At 38.3% G+C, this 23,058-nt stretch overlaps 1 protein-coding gene across 1 annotated transcript in view; it reads left to right on the top strand.

Annotated features, from left to right (window-relative positions):
• LOC131570579 (sucrase-isomaltase, intestinal-like) overlaps window positions 1-23,058 on the top strand; it is a 151,443-nt gene that overhangs the window by 50,889 nt on the left and 77,496 nt on the right. Inside the window, exons 19-27 of the mRNA XM_058822943.1 lie at window positions 1,634-1,747; window positions 5,373-5,457; window positions 8,147-8,264; window positions 9,326-9,382; window positions 10,876-11,047; window positions 14,760-14,876; window positions 16,791-16,945; window positions 19,958-20,042; window positions 21,317-21,373. Of these exons, the coding sequence (XP_058678926.1) occupies window positions 1,634-1,747; window positions 5,373-5,457; window positions 8,147-8,264; window positions 9,326-9,382; window positions 10,876-11,047; window positions 14,760-14,876; window positions 16,791-16,945; window positions 19,958-20,042; window positions 21,317-21,373 (960 nt within the window). The remainder of the gene's footprint in view (window positions 1-1,633; window positions 1,748-5,372; window positions 5,458-8,146; window positions 8,265-9,325; window positions 9,383-10,875; window positions 11,048-14,759; window positions 14,877-16,790; window positions 16,946-19,957; window positions 20,043-21,316; window positions 21,374-23,058) is intronic.

Genomic DNA, 23,058 nt, shown 5'->3' with positions numbered 1-23,058 from the left:
TTATATTAAATTAAATATATTAAATTTAATTAAATTTAAATTAAAAGCCCTTTTAATAACACCAATAATTAATTAAAACGTAATTAAATTTAATAGCCTTATTATTAGGAGCGGGAATTAATTAAAATTCCCCAAAACTAATAGGAGAGGGAATTAATTAATTAATTGCCTTACATATGAGTTGGACAGGGAATTAATTAATAGCCCTTGGAGATAATTGGAGAGGGAATTAATTAATAGCCCCTACTGTTAATTGGAGAGGGGATTAATTAATAGCCCCAGCTACTAATTGGAGAAGGGATTAATTAATTAATTGCCTTACATATGAATTGGAGAGGGAATTAATTAATAACCCTTGGAGATAATTGGAGAGGGGATTAATTAATAGCCCCTACTGTTAATTGGAGAGGGGATTAATTAATAGCCCCAGCTACTAATTGGAGAGGGGATTAATTTATAACCCCAGATGCTAATAAGCAAGAGAGTTAATTAAGTAATTCCAAGCTCCGAGTGGAGAGTTAATTAACTAATTAATAGCCCCTGATGTTAATTGGAGGGATAATTAATAGCTTTGATGCTAATAAGAAAGGGACTTTAATAATTAATATCGCCAGTAATGGTGGGAGAGGGAATTAATTACAAGCCATTAACTCTGAGTAGGGTTAATCGGTTAATTACCTAATTATTAATTAATTAACGCACTAATTAATGAATTAATTAGCGGGGTTTCCCCAGGCTCGGCCGGGCCGGGCGCGGTTCCCGAATTTCAGGGGCTCATTGGTTAATTACCTAATTAACGCACTAATTAATGAACTAATTAGCGGTGTTTCCCAGGCTCGGCCGGGCGGATTTCAGGGTTTCATTCGTTAATTACCTAATTAACGCACTAATTAATGAATTAACTACCGGTGTTTCCCAGGCTCGGCCGGGGCGGGCGCGGTTCCCGCATTTCAGCGGCTCATTGGTTAATTACATAATTAACGCACTAATTAATGAATTAATTGAAGCCGTTCCCCCCCAGTCTCGGGCGGGGCGGGCGCGGTTCCCGGATTTCAGGGATTCATTGGTTAATTACCTAATTAACGCACTAATTAATGAATTAATTACCGCCGTTCCCCAGGCTCGGGCGGGCCGGGCGCGGTTCCCGGATTTCAGGGGTTCATTGGTTAATTAACGCACTAATTAACGCACTAATTACCGGTGTTCCCCAGGCTCGGGCGGGCAGGGCGCGGTTCCCGGATTTCAGGGGTTCATTGGTTAATTAACGCACTAATTAACGCACTAATTACCGCCGTTCCCCAGGCTCGGGCGGGCCGGGCGCGGTTCCCGGATTTCAGCGGCGCCCCCTGCCGGAGCTGCATTAACTCCGAGTGGGGTTAATCAGTTAATTACCTAATTAATTAATTAATTACCGGTGTTCCCCAGGCTCGGGCGGGGCGGATTTCAAGGGCTCATTGGTTAATTACCTAATTAACGCACTAATTAATGAGCTAATTAGCGGTGTTTCCCAGGCTCGGGCGGGGCGGGCGCGGTTCCCGGATTTCAGCAGCGCCCCCTGCCGGCGCTGCATTAACTCCGAGTGGGGTTAATCAGTTAATTACCTAATTAATGAATTAATTACCGCCGTTCCCAGGCTCGGGCGGGCCGGGCGCGGTTCCCGGATTTCAGCGGCGCCCCCTGCCGGCGCTGGTGGCAGCAGGAGCTGCAGCGCTTCGGGCACAGCGCCCCCTTCGACGGCCTCTGCCTCGTGAGAGCCAAAATTCTCTTTTGTACCCCAAAATCCCCCAATAGCACCCCGAAATCGCCCTGATTCTCACCCCCAAATCCCCACTTTTTCACCCCAAAAATCCCCAAATTTCCTCCCCAAAATCCCCAAATTTCCCCCCATAATTTCCCCCCAAAATCCCCAAAATTTCCCCCCAAATGTCACCCCCAAAATCCCCAAATTTTCCCCCCGAAATCCCCAAATTTCACCCCAAAAACTCCCCCCAAAATCCCCAAATTTCACCCCAAAAATTCCCCAAATTTCCCCCCCAATCCCCAAATTTCCCCCCCAAAATCCCCAAATTTCCCCCCAAAATCCCCAAATTTCCCCCCCAATCCCCAAATTTCCCCCCCAAAATCCCCAAATTTCCCCCCCCAAATCCCCAAATTTCCCCCCAAAATCCCCAAATTTCACCCCCCCAAAATCCCCAAATTTCCCCCAAAAATCCCAAATTTCCCCCCCAAAATCCCCAAATTTCACCCCCAAAATCCCCCAAATTTCCCTCCCAAAATACCCAAATTTCTCCCCCAAAATCCCCAAATTTCACCCCAAAAATCCCCAAATTTTCCCCCCAAATTTCACCCCAAAATCCCCAAATTTTCCCCCCGAAATCCCCAAATTTCACCCCAAAAACTCCCCCCAAAATCCCCAAATTTCACCCCAAAAATTCCCCAAATTTCCCCCCCAATCCCCAAATTTCCCCCCCAAAATCCCCAAATTTCCCCCCCCAAATCCCCAAATTTCCCCCCAAAATCCCCAAATTTCACCCCCCCAAAATCCCCAAATTTCACCCAAAAATCCCCAAATTTCCCCCCAAAATCCCCAAATTTCACCCCCACAAAATCCCCAAATTTCCCCCCCAAAATCCCCAAATTTCACCCCCAAAATCCCCCAAATTTCCCTCCCAAAATACCCAAATTTCCCCCCAAAAATCCCCAGATTTCACCCCAAAAATCCCCAAATTTTCCCCCCAAATTTCACCCCAAAAATCCCCAAATTTTCCCCCTGAAATCCCCAAATTTCACCCCAAAAATTCCCCCAAAATCCCCGAATTTCACCCCAAAAGTCCCCAAAATTCCCTCCAAAAATCCCCAAATTTCCCCCCCAAAATTTCCCCCCAAAATCCCCAAATTTCCCCCCAAATTTCCCCCCAAAAATCCCCAAATTTCCCTAAAAAATCCCCAAATTTTGCCCCCAAAATCCCCAAATTTCACCCTCAAAATCCCCAAATTCCCCCCCAAATTTCCCCTCCAAAAATCCCCAAATTTCACCCCAAAAATCCCCAAATTTCACCCCAAAATCCCCAAATTTTCCCGCCAAATTTTACCCCAAAATCCCCAAATTTCCCCTCCAAAAATCCCCAAATTTTCCCCCAAAATCCCCAAATTTCCCCCCAAATTTCACCCCAAAAATCCCCAAATTTTCCCCCCGAAATCCCCAAATTTCACCCCAAAAATTCCCCCAAAATCCCCGAATTTCACCCCAAAAGTCCCCAAAATTCACTCCAAAAATCCCCAAATTTCCCCCCCAAAATTTCCCCCCAAAATCCCCAAATTTCCCCCCAAATTTCACCCCAAAAATCCCCAAATTTCCCTAAAAAATCCCCAAATTTTGCCCCCAAAATCCCCAAATTTCCCCCCAAATCCCCAAATTTGCCCACAAAATCCCCAAATTTGCCCTCCAAAAATCCCCAAATTTCACCCCAAAAATCCCCAAATTTCACCCCAAAATCCCCAAATTTTCCCCCCAAATTTTACCCCAAAATCCCCAAATTTCCCCTCCAAAAATCCCCAAATTTCCCCCCAAAATCCCCAAATTTCCCCCCAAATTTCTCCCCCAAAATCCCCAAATTTTCCCCCCGAAATCCCCAAATTTTCCCCCCAAATTTCCCCCCAAAATCCCCAAATTTCCCCCCAAAATCAGCCCGGATTTAACCCAGCCTTAACAAAGATTTCCGTCAATTATCAAATATTAAAATCATATTCAAATTATATTCAAATTCCTTTTAATTATTCCAAATCGGCACGATTCCAGTTCTGCTTTTCACTGGGGCTTTGTGATTTCCTGGACTTGAACAAAAGCCCGACGTATTCTAATTATATTCAAATAAGGCTCTAATTATATTCAAATGATATTCAAATTAGATGTAATTATGCTAATATTCCGCTGTTTCAGTTCTGGTTTTCGCTGGGGTTTTGTGATTTTCCAGGACACGAACGCCAGCGCGAGTTTTGTCCGTCAGATATTAAATATTCAAATGAATATTTAATATTTAAATAGTAAATATTTAAATATTCAATGCAATCCAATTCATGCACGCATATGATTTTTAAATATTTAAATATTTAAATTTTTCCACAATTCCAGTCCGGATTTTCAGTGTGGTTCCGTTCTTGCAGGACATGAATGGACCCACAAGGGTTAAATATTCAAATATTTGTGTTATATGCAAATGATATTCAAATGAGGTTTCAATTTCCAGTCCTGGTTTCAGTGTGGTTCTGTGCCCATTAAATATTGAAATATTCAAATATTTGAGTGGTATTCAAATGAGATGTAAATATCCAGTCTCAGTTTTGAGTCTGCTTCTGTAATTTCAGGACATGAACAGAAATGAGATGCAAATGAGATGCAAATGAGATTCAAATTTCCCAGTTTTCAGTGGGATTCTGGGATTTCAGGACATGATGGAAAGCCCACGAGGATTCTTTGCTAATTATGAGAATGCTCGAATGATATTCAACGATATTCAAATGAGATTCAAATGACATTCATTTTTCTTCACGTTTTATTCAAACTATATTTAAATATTCAAATTTTCCACTGCCCCAGTTCCAGGTTTAGTTGAATTCTGTGACTTTACAGGACATAACGATCCTGTGTTAATGAACTATAAAAATATGGAAATTGAATTCGAATGATATTCAAATGAGATGTAAATTTTCTATTATTCCAGTCCGGGGTTTAAATTGGGATCTTTGATTTCAGGACATGAGCGGCCCCATTACGTATTGAAATATTCAAATGAGTTTCAAATATTCAAATGAGATGTAAATTTCCAGCCCCAGCTTTGAGTCTGGTTCTGTAATTTCAGGACACGAAAATAACAAAACGTGCAAATCAGATGCAAATGAGATGCAAATTTCACCCCCATTCCGGTCCTGGTTGGAGCGTGGCTTGTGCTTACAGGACATGAACGGCCCCATAGGGTTTGTCCATTCAATACTGGCGTATTCGAATATGCAAATGAGATGCAAATTACATGCAAACGTCATGTAAATTTCCGGGCCCGGTTTAAGGTGAATTCTGTGCTCACAGGATATGAGCGGCCCCATGTGGATTGCCAGTTAAATACTGAAACATTCAAATATTCAATCGATATTCGAATGATATGCAAATATTATGCAAATTCTATTAAAATTTCCAGTCCTGATTTGCGCGCGGCAGTGCGCCCGCCGGACCCGAACCCACCCACGAGGATTCTCCGTTTCACGTGGGCGTTACATTGCGACATTCAAATGACATTCAGATGGTATTTAAATGATATGCAGGTGATATGCAAATGAGATGCAAATGCCGCGGTTTAAGGCGAGCTGTGTGGTTTCAGGAGCTGGACGGCGCCACGAGCTTCGTGCCGGGCTCGGAGCGCGGCTGCAACGACAACCGATGGAACTTCCCCCCGTACGGCCCCGGTGCGCGGCCGGGACGCTGCCACTCAGCGGCGTTTGCGTTTTACAGTCGAATTTTCATTTGCATTTCTAATTTTATTTTGATTTTTATTTTTAGTTTCATTTTTATTTTTATTTTTATTTTTATTTTATTTTGTTCGTCTTATTTTTATTTTTCGTTTGTTATTTTTATTTTATTTTTATTTTAGTTTTAGTTTTAGTTTTCGTTTGTTATTTTTATTTTTATTTTTTGTTGTTTTTATTTTGTTTTTAATTTTATTTTTAATTTTATTTTTATTTTGTTAATTTTTTTATTTTTACTTTTATTTTTACTTTTATTTTTATTTTGTTATTCTTATTTTGTTATTTTTTATTTTTAATTTGTTATTGTTATTTTTACTTTTAGTTTATTTTTATTTTATTTTGAAAATTTTATTTTTATTTTTATTTTTATTTTTATTTTTATTTTGTTATTTTTATTTTTATTTTGTTATTTTTATTTTGTTAATTTTTATTTTTAATTTGTTATTGTTATTTTTACTTTTAGTTTATTTTTATTTTTATTTTGAAAATTTTATTTTTATTTTTATTTTGTTATTTTTATTTTTATTTTGTTATTTTTATTTTTATTTCTACTATTTTTATTTTTATTTTGTTATTTTAATTTTGTTTATTTTTATTTTTAATTTTATTTTGTTATTTTGTTATTTTTATTTTATTTATTTTTATTTTGTTATTTTTTAATTTTTATTTTTATTTTTACTATTTTTAATTTTATTTTTATTTTGTTATTTTTATTTTATTTTCATTTTTACTATATTTATTTTTATTTTATTTTTTATTTTGTTATTTTTATTTTTATTTTGTTATTTTTATTTTATTTTTATTTTTACTTTTATATTTACTTTTATTTTTATTTTGTTATTTTTATTTTTATTTTTCCTATATTTATTTTTATTTTGTTATTTTTATTTTGTTATTTTTATTTTTATTTTTATTTTGTTATTTTTATTTTATTTTTATTTTTATTTTTATTTTGTTATTTTTATTTTTTATTTTTACTTTTGTTTTCATACATTTTGCTTTTCCTATGTTGATGTTTTTATTTTATTTTTTAAATTTTTTTGTTTTATTTTTACTTTTTTTTCATTTTTTTGGTTTTTATTTTTTATTTTTATTTCATCTTTATTTATTTTTTTCATTACATTTTTTATTTTATTTTAAGTTATTACTTTTATTTTAATTTCCTTTTTTATTTCATTTAATTATCTTTTTTATTTCTCTTTTTATTTTCATTTTCATTTTGTTTTTATTTGTATTTTATTTTACTTTTACCTCTATTTTCATTTTTATTTAACATTTTTTATTTTTATTTTTATTTTCATTTTCATTTTACCTTATTTCATATTATTTTTTTATTTCTATGTTCATTTTTATTAATTTTTACATTGCTTTTACTTTTGTTAATTTTATTTTTTATTTTTATTTTTATTTTCATTATTAAGTTTTTATTATTAAATTTTATGCTTATGTTTATTTAATTTCTATTTTATTTTACTTTTTTAGTATTTTCAATTTTTATTTCGTTTTTATTTTTATTTCACTTTTATTTTAATTTCTATTTTTATTGTTTATTTTCTTTTTTAATTTCATGTTTATTTTATTTGCATTCTTTTATCTTTTATTTCCATTTTTATTTTTATTTTTATTTCATTTTCATTTTTACTTCAATTTTAATTTTCAGTTAAATCATTTAGGAAGTGCCATAATTAAATATTAGGCTAATTATTTAATTATTAAATAATTGGGGAAAGTAATCAATTAAATAATTGCATGATAATTAATTAATTGGATAATTAATGAATTAGTTAATTAGCTCATTAATTCCCCCTGCCCCCCAAGCCATGAGGGGGTGAACACAATGCAGAATATCCAATTATCAATTGTCTAATTAGTCAAATAATTAAAGAATTAATTAATTAGATAACAATTAATAAATGCCTGGCTCATTTATTAATAATTAATACTTACTACATACTTACATTATTAAGTAATTACTAATTAGCTAATTAATCACCCCCAGCCATGGCTGACCGGCGCTTCCACAATACAGAATATCCAATTTAATGTTGGCTAATTAATAAATTAAATAATTATAGAATTAATTAATTAAATAGATAACAATTAATAAATTATTAGCTCATTAATTTATGACTGATAAACTCATTAACCCCCCCCAGCCGTGTCCGACCTGACATTCCATGAGCCATAATATCCAATTACCCATTTGTTAATTAATCAATTAAATAACTGCATGGTTCATTCATTCATTAGACAGCTATTAATGAATAATTAGCTCATTAATTGATGATTAACGAACTCATTAATCCCCCCCCAGCCGTGTCCGACCGGACATTCCACGACCCATAATATCCAATTACCCATTTGTTAATTAATCAATTAAATAACTGCATGGTTCATTCATTCATTAGACAGCTATTAATGAATAATTAGCTCATTAATTGATGATTAACGAACTCATTAATCCCCCCCCAGCCGTGTCCGACCGGACATTCCACGACCCATAATATCCAATTACCCATTTGTTAATTAATCAATTAAATAACTGCATGGTTCATTCATTCATTAGACAGCTATTAATGACTTATTAGCTCATTAATTGATTATTAACGAGCTCATTAATCCCCCCCAGCGGTGTCGGCCCGGCCGCTGTTCCGTCGGTCGCTCTGCCCGGACGCCGCCCACGCCTGGGGGCGCCACTGCGACGTCCACAACCTGTACGGGCAGAGCATGGCCTGGGCTACCTATGGGTGAGTGACCACTGAGTGACCACTGAGTGACCACTGAGTGACCACTGAGTGACCAATGAGTGACCAATGAGTGACCACTGACCACTGAGTGACCACTGAGTGACCACTGAGTGACCACTGAGTGACCACTGAGTGACCACTGAGTGACCAATGAGTGACCAATGAGTGACCACTGAGTGACCAATGACCACTGAGTGACCACTGAGGGACCAATGAGTGACCACTGAGTGACCACTGAGTGACCACTGAGTGACCAATGAGTGACCACTGAGTGACCAATGACCACTGAGTGACCACTGAGTGACCACTGAGTGACCAATGAGTGACCAATGAGTGACCAATGACCACTGAGTGACCACTGAGTGACCAATGAGTGACCACTGAGTGACCACTGAGTGACCAATGAGTGACCAATGACCACTGAGTGACCACTGAGTGACCAATGAGTGACCAACTGACCACTGAGTGACCACTGAGTGACCAATGAGTGACCAATGAGTGACCAATGAGTGACCACTGACCAATGAGTGACCAATGAGTGACCACAGTGACCACTGACCACTGAGTGACCACTACGACGTCCACAACCTGTACGGGCCGAGCGTGGCAATGGCCACCTATGGGTGAGTGACCAACTGACCACTGAGTGACCAATGAGTGACCACTGAGTGACCACAGTGACCATTGACCAACTGACCAACTGACCACAGTGACCACTGAGTGACCACTACGACGTCCACAACCTGTACGGGCACAGCGTGGCAATGGCCACCTATGGGTGAGTGACCAACTGACCACTGAGTGACCAATGAGTGACCAACTGACCAACTGACCACAGTGACCACTGAGTGACCACTGAGTGACCACTGAGTGACCACAGTGACCATTGACCACTGAGTGACCACTGAGTGACCACTGACCACTGAGTGACCACTGAGTGACCAATGAGTGACCACTGAGTGACCAACTGACCACTGAGTGACCACTGAGTGACCACAGTGACCACTGAGTGACCACAGTGACCACTGACCAACTGACCACAGTGACCACTGACCAATGAGTGACCACTACGACGTCCACAACCTGTACGGGCTGAGCGTGGCCATGGCCACCTATGGGTGAGTGACCACTGAGTGACCACTGAGTGACCAATGAGTGACCACTGAGTGACCACTGAGTGACCAACTGACCACTGAGTGACCACTGAGTGACCAATATTTTAAGGGGTTTATTTATTTATATATATATATACATATAAAAATTATTGTGGATATATTAATTTCATAACTTTATAAGTAATATTACGTGATTATATCTACTAATAATATTACGTTTTTTATATCTTTTCTCCAATAAATTTATCTCTATTTATATTTATTTTATTTTGTTATATTTATGCTATATCTTATATGTTATATCTAATATGTTATATATTGTATGCTATATATTATATGTTATGTATTATATATGTTATATGTTATATATTATATATTATATATTATATATTTTATATTATATATTATATATTATATATTATATATTATATATTACATATTATATATTATATATTATTTATTATATATTATTTATTATATATTATATATTATATATTATATATTATATATTATATGTTATATATTATATGTTATATGTTATATAATATATGTTATATATTATATGTTATATATTATATGTTATATAATGTATGTTATTTATTTTATATTATATATAATACAAAATATATAATATATAATAATATTAATCGTACATAGTGTATTATATATTATAGAAACAATATAGTATTAATAATATTTTAAAATATTATTTATTAAAAATAAATTATTTATATAAATATATAAATTATATTTTTTACTGTATATTTATTTCTATATTTCTATTTCTATTTTATATTTCTATTTTATGTTTCTATTTTATATGTATACGTATATGTATCTAATTATATATTTATAAAATTTTTAAAATTTTATTTTTATTTTTATTTTTATTTAATCCCCCAGTGCCCTGCAGCGCATTTCCCCCTGGCAGCGCCCCCTGCTGGTGTCCAGCTCCACCTCTGCCACCTCCGGGCGCTTTGGGGGGCTGCATCTATATATATAACTATATTTATATTTATACAATTATATTTATTTAATATTTATATATTTAATTTAATTTTTATGTTTATTTCATATTTTATATTTAATCCCCCAGTGCCCTGCAGCGCGTTTCCCCCGGCAGCGCCCCCTGCTGGTGTCCAGCTCCGGGCGCTTTCGGGAGCTGTATCTATACACATAACTATATTTATATTTATATTTATATTTATATTTATATTTATATTTATATTTATATTTATATTTATATTTATATATTTATATTTATTTTAATTTTTAAATTTATTTTATATTTTATATTTAATCCCCCAGTGCCCTGCAGCGCATTTCCCCCTGGCAGCGCCCCCTGCTGGTGTCCAGCTCCACCTTTGCCGGCTCCGGGCGCTTTGGGGGGCTGTATCTATATGCATAACTATACTTATATTTATATAATTATATTTATTTAAATATTTATATATGTAATTTTTATATTTTTTTATATTTTATATTTAATCCCCCAGTGCCCTGCAGCGCGTTTCCCCCCGGCAGCGCCCCCTGCTGGTGTCCAGCTCCACCTTTGCCGGCTCCGGGCGCTTTGGGGGGCGCTGGGGCGGGGCCGGCGCCGCCTCCTGGGAGCGGCTGCGCGAGGCCATCCCCGACCTGCTGTGGATGGGCATGGTCGGGATCCCCTACGTGAGTTTGGGCTGAAAAAGGGCAAAAATGGGAAAAAATGGGGCAAAAAATCCCGGGAAAATCAGGGTTAAGGTGTTGGAGAAACGAGAGGGAAAATGGCGGAAAAATGGCGGAAAAATGGGAATTAAAAGGGGGAATCTTTGGGGGTCGTCCCCGACCTGCTGTGGCTGGGCATGGTCGGGATCCCCTACGTGAGTTTGGGGTGAAAAAGGGCAAAAATGGGAAAAAATGGTGCAAAAAATCCCGGGAAAATCGGGGTTAAGTTGTTGGAGAAACGAGAGGGAAAATGGCGGAAAATGGCGGGAAAATGGGAATTAAAGGGGGGAATCTTTGGGGGTCGTCCCCGACCTGCTGTGGATGGGCATGGTCGGGATCCCCTACGTGAGTTTGGCCTGAAAAAGGGCAAAAATGGGAAAAAATGGGGCAAAAAATCCCGGGAAAATCAGGGTTAAGGTGTTGGAGAAACGAGAGGGAAAATGGCGGAAAAATGGCGGAAAAATGGGAATTAAAAGGGGGAATCTTTGGGGGTCGTCCCCGACCTGCTGTGGCTGGGCATGGTCGGGATCCCCTACGTGAGTTTGGGGTGAAAAAGGGCAAAAATGGGAAAAAATGGTGCAAAAAATCCCAGGAAAATCGGGGTTAAGTTGTTGGAGAAACGAGAGGGAAAATGGCGGAAAATGGCGGAAAATGGGAATTTAAGGGGGGAATCTTTGGGGGTCGTCCCCGACCTGCTGTGGATGGGCATGGTCGGGATCCCCTACATGAGTTTGGGCTGAAAAAGGGCAAAAATGGGAAAAAATGGTGCAAAAAATCCCGGGAAAATCGGGGTTAAGTTGTTGGAGAAACGAGAGGGAAAATGGCGGAAAATGGCGGAAAAATGGCGGAAAAATTGAGGGAAAATGGGAATTTAAGGGGGGAATCTTTGGGGGTCGTCCCCGACCTGCTGTGGATGGGCATGGTCGGGATCCCCTACATGAGTTTGGGCTGAAAAAGGGCAAAAATGGGAAAAAAGGACGCAAAAAATACCAGGAAAATCGGGGTTAAGGTGGCGGAGAAACGAGAGGGAAAATGGCGGAAAAATGGCGGAAAAATGGGAATTAAAAGGGGGAATCTTTGGGGGTCGTCCCCGACCTGCTGTGGATGGGCATGGTCGGGATCCCCTACGTGAGTTTGGGGTGAAAAAGGGCAAAAATGGGAAAAAATGGTGCAAAAAATCCCAGGAAAATCGGGGTTAAGTTGTTGGAGAAATGAGAGGGAAAATGGTGGAAAATGGCGGGAAAATGGGAATTAAAAGGGGGAATCTTTGGGGGTCGTCCCCGACCTGCTGTGGCTGGGCATGGTCGGGATCCCCTACGTGAGTTTGGGGTGAAAAAGGGCAAAAATGGGAAAAAATGGTGCAAAAAATCCCGGGAAAATCGGGGTTAAGTTGTTGGAGAAACGAGAGGGAAAATGGCGGAAAATGGCGGAAAAATGGCAGAAAAATTGAGGGAAAATGGGAATTTAAGGGGGGAATCTTTGGGGGTCGTCCCCGACCTGCTGTGGATGGGCATGGTCGGGATTCCCTACGTGAGTTTGGGCTGAAAAAGGGCAAAAATGGGAAAAAATGGTGCAAAAAATCCCGGGAAAATCAGGGTTAAGGTGGCGGAGAAATGAGCGAGGAAATGGTGGAAAAATGAGAATTACAGGGGGGAATCTTTTCTTAATATCAATTTCCATTTCAAGTTTCAATTCCGTTTATTTTTTAATTAAAATTTTAATTTTTTTTTGTTCAGATTTCAATTTAATTCTAATGAATTGATTGAATTAAAATGAATTATTTTTTATTATTATTTTATTATTTTTAATTATTATTTGCGGGTCGATCTGCGGGGGCCGGGGCCGCTGCCCGGAGCAGCTTTGCCAATTTTAATGAATTAATTTAATTTTACTCAATTATTTTAATGAATTAATTTAATTTTAATGAATTATTTTAATGAATGAATTAATTTAAATGAATTATTTTTAATAATAAATTTAATTTTAATTAATTACTTGAATGGATTTCAGTCGGGTGCATCGATCTGCGGGGGCCGGGGCCGCTGCCCGGAGCAGCTTTGCCAATTCTAATGAATTAATTGAATTAAAATGAATTATTTTAATGAATAAATTTAATTTTAATTAATTACTTTAATGGATTTCAGTCGGGTTCGTCGATCTGCGGGGGCCGGGGCCGCTGCCCAGAGCAGCTTTGCCAATTTTAATGAATGAATTAATTGAAATGGATTATTTTAATGAATGAATTAATTGAAATGGATTATTTTAATGAATGAATTGAATTTTTTGAATGGATTTCAGTCGGGTTCATCGATCTGCGGGGGCCGGGGCCGCTGCCCGGAGCAGCTTTGCCAATTCTAATGAATGAATTAATTGAAATGGATTATTTTAATGAATAAATTAATTGAAAAGGATTATTTTTAAGAATAAATTTAATTTTAATGAATTACTTGAATGGATTTCAGTCGGGTTCGTCGATCTGCGGGGGCCGGGGCCGCTGCCCGGAGCAGCTTTGCCAATTTTAATGAATGAATTAATTGAAATGGATTATTTTAATGAATAAATTGAATTAAAATGAATTTTTTAAATGAATAAATTTAATTTTAATTAATTAGTTTAATGGATTTCAGTCGGGTTCATCGATCTGCGGGGGCCGGGGCCGCTGCCCGGAGCAGCTTTGCCAATTTTAATGAATGAATTAATTGAAATGGATTATTTTAATGAATTAATTGAATTTTAATGAATGAATTTAATGAATGAATTGAATTATTTGAATGGATTTCAGTCGGGTTCATCGATCTGCGGGGGCCGGGGCCGCTGCCCGGAGCAGCTTTGCCAATTCTAATGAATGAATTAATTGAAATGGATTATTTTAATGAATGAATTGAATTTTAATGAATGAATTTAATGAATGAATTGAATTATTTGAATGGATTTCAGTCGGGTTCGTCGATCTGCAGGGGCCGGGGCCGCTGCCCGGAGCAGCTTTGCCAATTCTAATGAATGAATTAATTGAATTAAAATGAATTAGTTTAATGAATGAATTAATTGAAATGGATTATTTTAATGAATGAATTGAATTATTTGAATGGATTTCAGTCGGGTTCATCGATCTGCGGGGGCCGGGGCCGCTGCCCGGAGCAGCTTTGCCAATTCTAATGAATGAATTAATTAAAATGAATTCTTTTAATGTATTAATTTAATTTTAATGAATTATTTTAATGAATGAATTGAATTAAAATGAATTAGTTTAATGAATGAATTAATTGAAATGGATTATTTTAATGAATAAATTGAATTATTTGAATGGATTTCAGTCGGGTTCATCGATCTGCGGGGGCCGGGGCCACTGCCTGGAGCAGCTTTGCCAATTTTAATGAATGAATTGAATTAAAATGAATTATTTTAATGAATTAACTTAAATTTAATGAATTATTTTAATGAATTAATTGAATTAAAATGGATTATTTTTAAGAATAAATCTAATTTCAATGAATTTTTTGAATGGATTTCAGTCGGGTTCGTCGATCTGCGGGGGCCGGGGCCGCTGCCCGGAGCAGCTTTGCCAATTCTAATGAATGAATTAATTGAAATGGATTATTTTAATGAATGAATTAATTGAAAAGGATTATTTTTAAGAATAAATTTAATTTTAATGAATTATTTGAATGGATTTCAGTCGGGTTCGTCGATCTGCGGGGGCCGGGGCCGCTGCCCGGAGCAGCTTTGCCGCCGCTGGCACCAACTCGGGGCCTTTTTCCCTCTGGCGCGGAACCACAACGAGGAGCCCGGAACGGTGAGGAAAATCCAAAACATTCTCCCTTTCCAAATTCTGAAATCGAAAAAAAACCAAAATTCCTAAATTTTCTTAAAAAAAAAAAAAAAAAAATCGAAATTTTTGATTTTTTTTTTTTGTGGTTTTAAACGGCTGAATTTGTGAATTTCATTCCAAAAATCTGAAATTAATTGATTAAAATTAAATTCCAATTAATTTAAATAAATTCCAAAAATCTGAAAATAATTGATTAAAATTAAATTCGAATTAGTTTAAATGAATTCCAAGAACTGAAATTAATTGATTAAAATTAATTTCAAATTAATTTAAATAAATTCCGAAAATCTGGAAAGAATTGATGAAAATTAAATTCGAATTAATTTAAATAATTTCCAAAAATCTGAAAATAATTGATTAAAATTAAATTCAAATTAATTTAAATGAATTCCGAAAATCTGAAATGAATTGATGAAAATAAAATTAGAATTAATTTAAATAAATTTGGATTAAAAATTTAAATAATATTAAACATAACAAAATTTTAATCTTGAAAATCAACCTAAGGAAAATCGAAATAATTCCCATTAACTTGAAAAATTTAATTGAATCAAATTTAATGACTCGAATAAATCAAAAATCAAATTACTTCAAAATTAAATGTTAATTAAAATTAAATTCGAATTAATTTGAATAAATTGGGATTAAAAAATCAAATTAAATTTAACAAAATTTTAATCTTGAAAATCAACCTAAGGAAAATCGAAATAATTCCCATTAACTAGGAAAATTTAATTGAATCAAATTTAATGACTTGAATACATTAAAAATCAAATTAGGTCAAAATGAAATGTTAATTAAAATTAAATTCGAATCAATTTGAATAAATTGGGGTTAAAAAATCAAATTATATTAAATTTAACAAAATTTTATTCTTGAAAATCAACCTAAGGAAAATCGAAATAATTCCAATTAACTGGAAAACTTTAATTGAATCAAATTTAAAATCTCAAATAAATTAAAAATCAAATTACTTCAAAATTAAATAAAATAAAATTAAAATTAAATTAAATTAAATGTTAATTAAATTAAATGTTAATTAAATTAAATGTTAATTAAAATTAAATTCGAATCAATTTGAATAAATTTGGATTAAAAAATTAAATAATATTAAATATAACAAAAATTTAATCTTGAAAATCAACCAAAGGAAAATCGAAATAATTCCCATTAACTGGAAAAATTTAATTGAATCAAATTTAATGACTCGAATAAATTAAAAATCAAATTGCTTCAAAATTAAAAGTTAATTAAAGTTAAAACTCGAATTAATTTGAATAAATTTGGATTAAAAATTTAAATAATATTAAATATAACAAAAATTTTATTCTTGAAAATCAACCTAAGGAAAATCAAAATATTTCCAATTAACTGGAAAAATTTAATTGAGTCAAATTTCATGACTCGAATAAATTAAAAATTAAATTACTTCAAAATTAAAAGTTAATTAAAATTAAATATGAATCGATTTAAATAAATTGGGATTAAAAAGTTAAATAATGTTAAATATAACAAAATTTTAATCTTGAAAATCAACCTAAGGAAAATCGAAATAATTCCAATTAACTGGAAAAATTTAATTGAATCGAATTTAATAGGTTGAATAAATTAAAAATCAAATTACTTCAAAATTAAAAGTTAATTAAAATTAAATTCGAATCAATTTGAATAAATTGGGGTTAAAAAATCAAATTATATTAAATTTAACAAAATTTTAATCTTGAAAATCAACCAAAGGAAAATCGAAATAATTCCAATTAACTGGAAAAATTTAATTGAATCAAATTCAATGACTCGAATAAATTAAAAATCAAATTAGGTCAAAATGAAAATTTAATTGGAATGAATTTTAACGGTTCTGAAATTGCCCCGTGCCAGGCTCAGGACCCGGCGGCGTTCGGTGCCCGCTCGCCGCTGCTCAACTCGACGCGGGCACACCTGGGCACGCGCTACCGCCTGCTGCCGCACCTGTACACGCTCATGTACCGGGCACACACCCGCGGGCACGGCGTGGCACGGCCGCTGCTCAGCGAGTGAGACACGGGCACACACCTGGGCACACCTGGGCACACCTGGGCACACCTGGGAATCATCCAGGACACACCTGGGCACACCTGGGGACACACCTGGGCACACCTGGGCACACCTGGGCACACCTGGGCACACCTGGGGGCACACCTGGGCACACACCTGGGCACATGCCTGGGGGGCACGGGGGCAAACCTGGGCACACCTGGGAATCATCCAGGACACACCTGGGCACACACCTGGGCACACACCTGGGGGGCATGGGGTCACACACCTGGGCACACACCTGGGCACACACCTGGGCACACCTGGGCACACCTGGGCACACCTGGGCACGCGCTACCGCCTGCTGCCGCACCTGTACACGCTGCTCTACCGGGCACACACCCGCGGGCACGGCGTGGCACGGCCGCTGCTCAGCGAGTGAGACACGGGCACACACCTGGGCACACCTGGGCACACCTGGGCACACACCTGGGCACACACCTGGGCACACCTGGGCACACCTGGGCACACCTGGGCACGCGCTACCGCCTGCTGCCGCACCTGTACACGCTGCTCTACCGGGCACACGCCCGCAGGCACGGCGTGGCACGGCCGCTGCTCAGCGAGTGAGACACGGGCACACACCTGGGCACACCTGGGCACACTCCTGGGGGCATGGGGGCACACCTGGGCACACCTGGGCACACACCTGGGCACACCTGGGCACACACCTGGGAACACACCTGGGAACACACCTGGGCACATGCCTGGGGGGCACGGGGGCAAACCTGGGCACAACTGGGAATCATCCAGGACACACCTGGGCACACACCTGGGCACACACCTGGGCACACCTGGGCACACACCTGGGCACGCCTGGGCACACCTGGGCACACACGTGGGCACACACCTGGGCACACCTGGGCACACACGTGGGCACACACCTGGGCACACACCTGGGCACAGCTGGGCACACACCTGGAGGGCATGGGGGCGCACACCTGGGCACAGCTGGGCACGTTAAGCTCGACATTGACTGGGATCTCGATGTTGGCTTGGGCTTGGTCCTGGCTTGGACCTTGATCCTGACTTGGACGTTGACCTTGACCTGGATCTTCACCATGATGTTGACCCTTACTTAGACCCTGACTTGGACCTTGACTTGGATCTTTGTCTTGACCCTGGCCTGGACTGGGGTTTTGGTCTTGACCTGGACCTTGATCCTGACTTGGACCTTGATCTTGGCTTGGACCTTGATCCTCTCCTGGACCTTGATCTTGGCCTGGACCTTGATCCTGGCTTGGACCTTGATCTTGGCTTGGACCTTGATCTTGACCTGGGTCTTCACCATGATGTTGACCCTTACTTAGACCCTGACTTGGACCTTGACTTGGATCTTGGTCTTGACCCTGGCCTGGACTGGGGTTTTGGTCTTGACCTGGACCTTGATCCTGACTTGGACCTTGATCTTGGCTTGGACCTCGATCTTCACCTGGACCTTGATCCTGACCTGGGCTTGGTCTTCACCTTGGCTTGGGGTTGGTCTTGCTCTTGATTTAGACTTTAATCTGGACACGGAGCTTGGCTTGGACCTTGATCCTGGCTTGGACCTTGATCCTGGCTTGGACCCTGACCCTCACTTAGACCCTGACTTGGATCTTGATCCTGACTTGGATCTGATCGTGATCTTGATTGGACCTTCAGCTTGGCTTGGACCTTGATGTGTATTTTAATCTTGACTTGGATCTTTATCCTGACCGTGACTTGGACCTTAAGCTTGACTCAGTCTTGATCTTGGCTTGGGTCTTGATCTTGACTTGGACCTTGACCCATACGTAGACCTTGACTTGGATCTTGAGCTTGACCTGGACTTGGATCTTGACCTGGTCTTGGTCTTTACCTTGGCTTGGGTTTGATCTTGGTCTTGATTTAGACCTTAAGCTTGACCTGGATCTTGACTTGGATCCTCATCATGATCTTGGCTTGGACCTTAAGCTTGACCTGGATCTTGATCTTGGCTTGGGTCTTGACCTTGGCCTTGATTTTCATCCTGACCTTGACTTGGACCTTGATCTTGGGCTTGACTTGGACCTTCAGTTTGACTTGGATCTCGGTCTTGACCTGGACTTGGATCTTGACTTGATCTTCATCTTCATCTTCATCTTCATCTTGACTTGATCTTGATCTTGACTTAAGTCTTGACTTGGACCTTGATCATAATTTTGATCTTGATCTCGATCCTGACCTTGACTTGGATCCTGATCTTGGTCCTGGCTTGGACCTTGACCTTGGCTTGGACCTTGATCCTGGCTTGGACCTTGATCCTGGCTTGGACCTTGACCCTCACTTAGACCCTGACTTGGATCTTGATCCTGACTTGGATCTGAGCGTGATCTTGGTTGGACCTTCAGCTTGGCTTGGACCTTGGTCTTGACCTGGACCATGATCTCGACTTGATCTTGATCTTGACTTCATCTTCATCTTCATCTTCATCTTCATTTTGACTTGATCTTGATCTTGATCTTGACTTCATCTTCATCTTCATCTTCATCTCCATCTCCATCTTCATCTTCATCTCCATCTCCATCTCCATCTTCATCTTCATCTCCATCTTCATCTCCATCTCCATCTTCATGTTCATCTTCATCTTCATCTTCATCTTCATCTTCATCTTCATCTTGACTTGATCTTGATCTTGACTTCATCTTCATCTTCATCTTCATCTTGACTTGACTTGATCTTGATCTTGATCTTGACTTCATCTTCATCTTCATCTTCATCTTCATCTTGACTTGATCTTGATATTGATCTTGACTTCATCTTCATCTTCATCTCGATCCTGACCTTGACTTGGATCCTGCTCTTGACCTTGGCTTGGACCTTGACCTTGGCTTGGACCTTGACCTTGGCTTGGACCTTGACCCTTCGACCTTGACTTTGACCTCGATGTCGGAGCCTTCATCCCCCCCCACGTTCCCGCTAATTACCCCAATTAAGGCATTAATTAGTGCGTTAATTAGCGATTCCGGCAGGTTCTACGCCGAGGAGGCCACGTGGGACGTGGAGGCGCAGTTCCTGTGGGGGGCGGCGCTGCTCATCACCCCCGTGCTGGAACCCGTGAGAGACGTTCCTCCTAAAGCCTTCCTCATCCTCACCTTCGGCATCTTCATCTCCATCTTCATCATCTTCATCTTCATCATCATCATCTTCATCTTCATCTTCATCTTGACTTGATCTTGACTTCATCTTCATTTCCATCTTCATCTTCATCTCCATCTCCATCTTCATCTTCATCTCCATCTTCATCTTCATCTCCATCTTCATCTTCATCTCCATCTTCATCTTCATCTCCATCTCCATCTTCATCTTCATCTCCATCTTCATCTTCATCTTCATCTTCATCTCCATCTCCATCTTCATCTATATCTCCATCTTCATCTCCATCTTCATCTTCATCTTCATCTCCATCTCCATCTTCATCTATATCTCCATCTTCATCTTCATCTCCATCTCCATCTTCATCTTCATCTTCATCTTCATCTTCATCTTCATCTCCATCTTCTGCATCTTCATTTTTTTCTCTTTGTCTTTTCAATGTCTTTGTCTTCTTCTGATTCTTTTTCTTCTCCTCCTCTTCCATCTTCATCTTCATCTCCATCTTCATCTTCATCATCTTCATCTCCATCTCCATCTCCATCTCCATCTTCATCTTCATCCTCATCTCCATCTTCATCCTCATCTCCATCTTCATCTTCATCTCCATCTCCATCTCCATCTCCATCTCCATCTCCATCTCCATCTCCATCTTCATCTTCATCTCCATCTCCATCTCCATCTCCATCTCCATCTCCATCCTCATCTTCATCTCCATCTCCATCTCCATCTTCATCTCCATCTCCATCTCCATCTCCATCTCCATCTCCATCTCCATCTCCATCTCCATCCTCATCTTCATCTCCATCTCCATCCTCATCTTCATCTCCATCTCCATCTCCATCTCCATCTCCATCTCCATCTTCATCTTCATCCTCATCTCCATCCTCATCTCCATCTTCATCTTCATCTCCATCTCCATCTCCATCTCCATCTCCATCTCCATCCTCATCTTCATCTCCATCTCCATCTCCATCTCCATCTCCATCTCCATCTCCATCTCCATCTCCATCCTCATCTTCATCTCCATCTCCATCTCCATCTCCATCTCCATCTCCATCTCCATCTCCATCCTCATCTCCATCTCCATCTCCATCTCCATCTCCATCTCCATCTCCATCCTCATCTTCATCTCCATCTCCATCCTCATCTCCATCTCCATCTCCATCTCCTTCCTCCCGCTCCTCTTCCTCCCCGTTGGGGTTGGTTCGTTCCGGAACGTTCCGTGTCCCCCGCAGGGCGTGGACGTGATCCGGGCCTACATCCCCGACGCCGTCTGGTACGACTTCCACTCCGTGAGTGACCGTTATTAGTAATTAATTCATTAATTAATGGCTAATTAATTATCATTATTATTGTTAATTAATTTAATTATTATTAGAATAATTATTAAAATCATTATTAAATTGTAATTATTGTCATCCCCGACGCCCTCTGGTACGACTTCCACTCGGTGAGTGACCGTTATTAGTAATTCATTAATTAATGGCTAATTAATTATCAGCATTGTTATTAATTAATTGAATTATTATTAGAATAATTATTAAAATCATTATTAAATTGTAATTATTGTCATCCCCGACGCCCTCTGGTACGACTTCCACTCGGTGAGTGACCGTTATTAGTAATTCATTAATTAATGGCTAATTAATTATCATTATTATTATTAATTAATTGAATTATTATTAGAATAATTATTAAAATCATTAAATTAGAATTAAAATTATTATTAAAATCATTAAATATTAATTATTGTCATCCCCGACACCCTCTGGTACGACTTCCACTCGGTGAGTGACCGTTATTAGTAATTCATTAATTAATGGCTAATTAATTATCAGCATTGTTATTAATTAATTGAATTATTATTAGAATCATTATTAAAATCATTATTAAATTATAATTATTGTCATCCCCGACGCCGTCTGGTACGACTTCCACTCGGTGAGTGACCATTATTAGTAATTAATTAATTAACGGCTAATTAATTATCATTATTGTTATTAATTAATTGAATTATTGTTACAATCATTATTAAAATCATTATTAAATCATAATTATTGTCATCCCCGACGCCCTCTGGTACGACTTCCACTCGGTGAGTGACCGTTATTAGTAATTAATTAATGGCTAATTAATTATCATTATTATTTTTAATTAATTGAATTATCATTAGAATCATTATTAAAATCATTAAATTAGAATTAAAATTATTATTAAAATCATTAAATTATAATTATTGTCATCCCCGACGCCGTCTGGTACGACTTCCACTCGGTGAGTGACGGTTATTAGTAATTAATTAACTAATGGCTAATTAATTATCATTATTATGAATCAATTATAATTATTATTAAATTCTAATTATTATTAAAAATAATAATTATTAATATTATTATCACCCCAAATGCCGTCTGGCGCGAGTATGGGTCGGTGAGTGACGATCCCCCGAATCAGGAATTCATTAATTGATTAGGAATTCATTAATTAACCGATAATTAATTGTAATCATTATTAAAAGGATAATGAGTAACCTCGGTCTTTCTTCCTCCCCTTCCTCCTCTTCTTCTTCTTCATCCTCTTCCTCCACCGCCTCCTTCTCCTCCTCCTCCTCCTTTTTCTTACTGTTCTTCCGATTCCTCTTCCTCCTCTTCCTCCTCCTCCTCCTCTTCCTCCCCTTCCTCCTCTTCTTCCTCTTCCTCATCCTCTTCCTCCTCTTCCTCCCCTTCCTCCTCTTCTTCCTCTTCCTCTTCCTCCTCCTTTTTCTTACTGTTCTTCCAATTCCTCTTCCTCCCCTTCCTCCTCTTCCTCCTCTTCCTCTTCATCCTCTTCCTCCTCCTCCTCCTCCTCTTCCTCCTCTTTCTTCTCCTTCCCCTCCTCTTCCTCCTCCTCTTCCTCCTCTTCCGCCTCCTTCCCCTCTTCCTCCCCTTCCTCCTCTTCCTCCTCTTCCTCCTCTTCTTCCTCCTCCTCCTCTTCCTCC

The sequence above is a fragment of the Ammospiza caudacuta genome, chromosome 36 (assembly GCF_027887145.1).
Source record: "Ammospiza caudacuta isolate bAmmCau1 chromosome 36, bAmmCau1.pri, whole genome shotgun sequence".
Taxonomy (NCBI): domain Eukaryota; kingdom Metazoa; phylum Chordata; class Aves; order Passeriformes; family Passerellidae; genus Ammospiza; species Ammospiza caudacuta.
The sequence above is the reverse complement of the archived record's forward strand: the minus strand, read 5'-3'. Positions and strand labels throughout refer to the sequence as shown.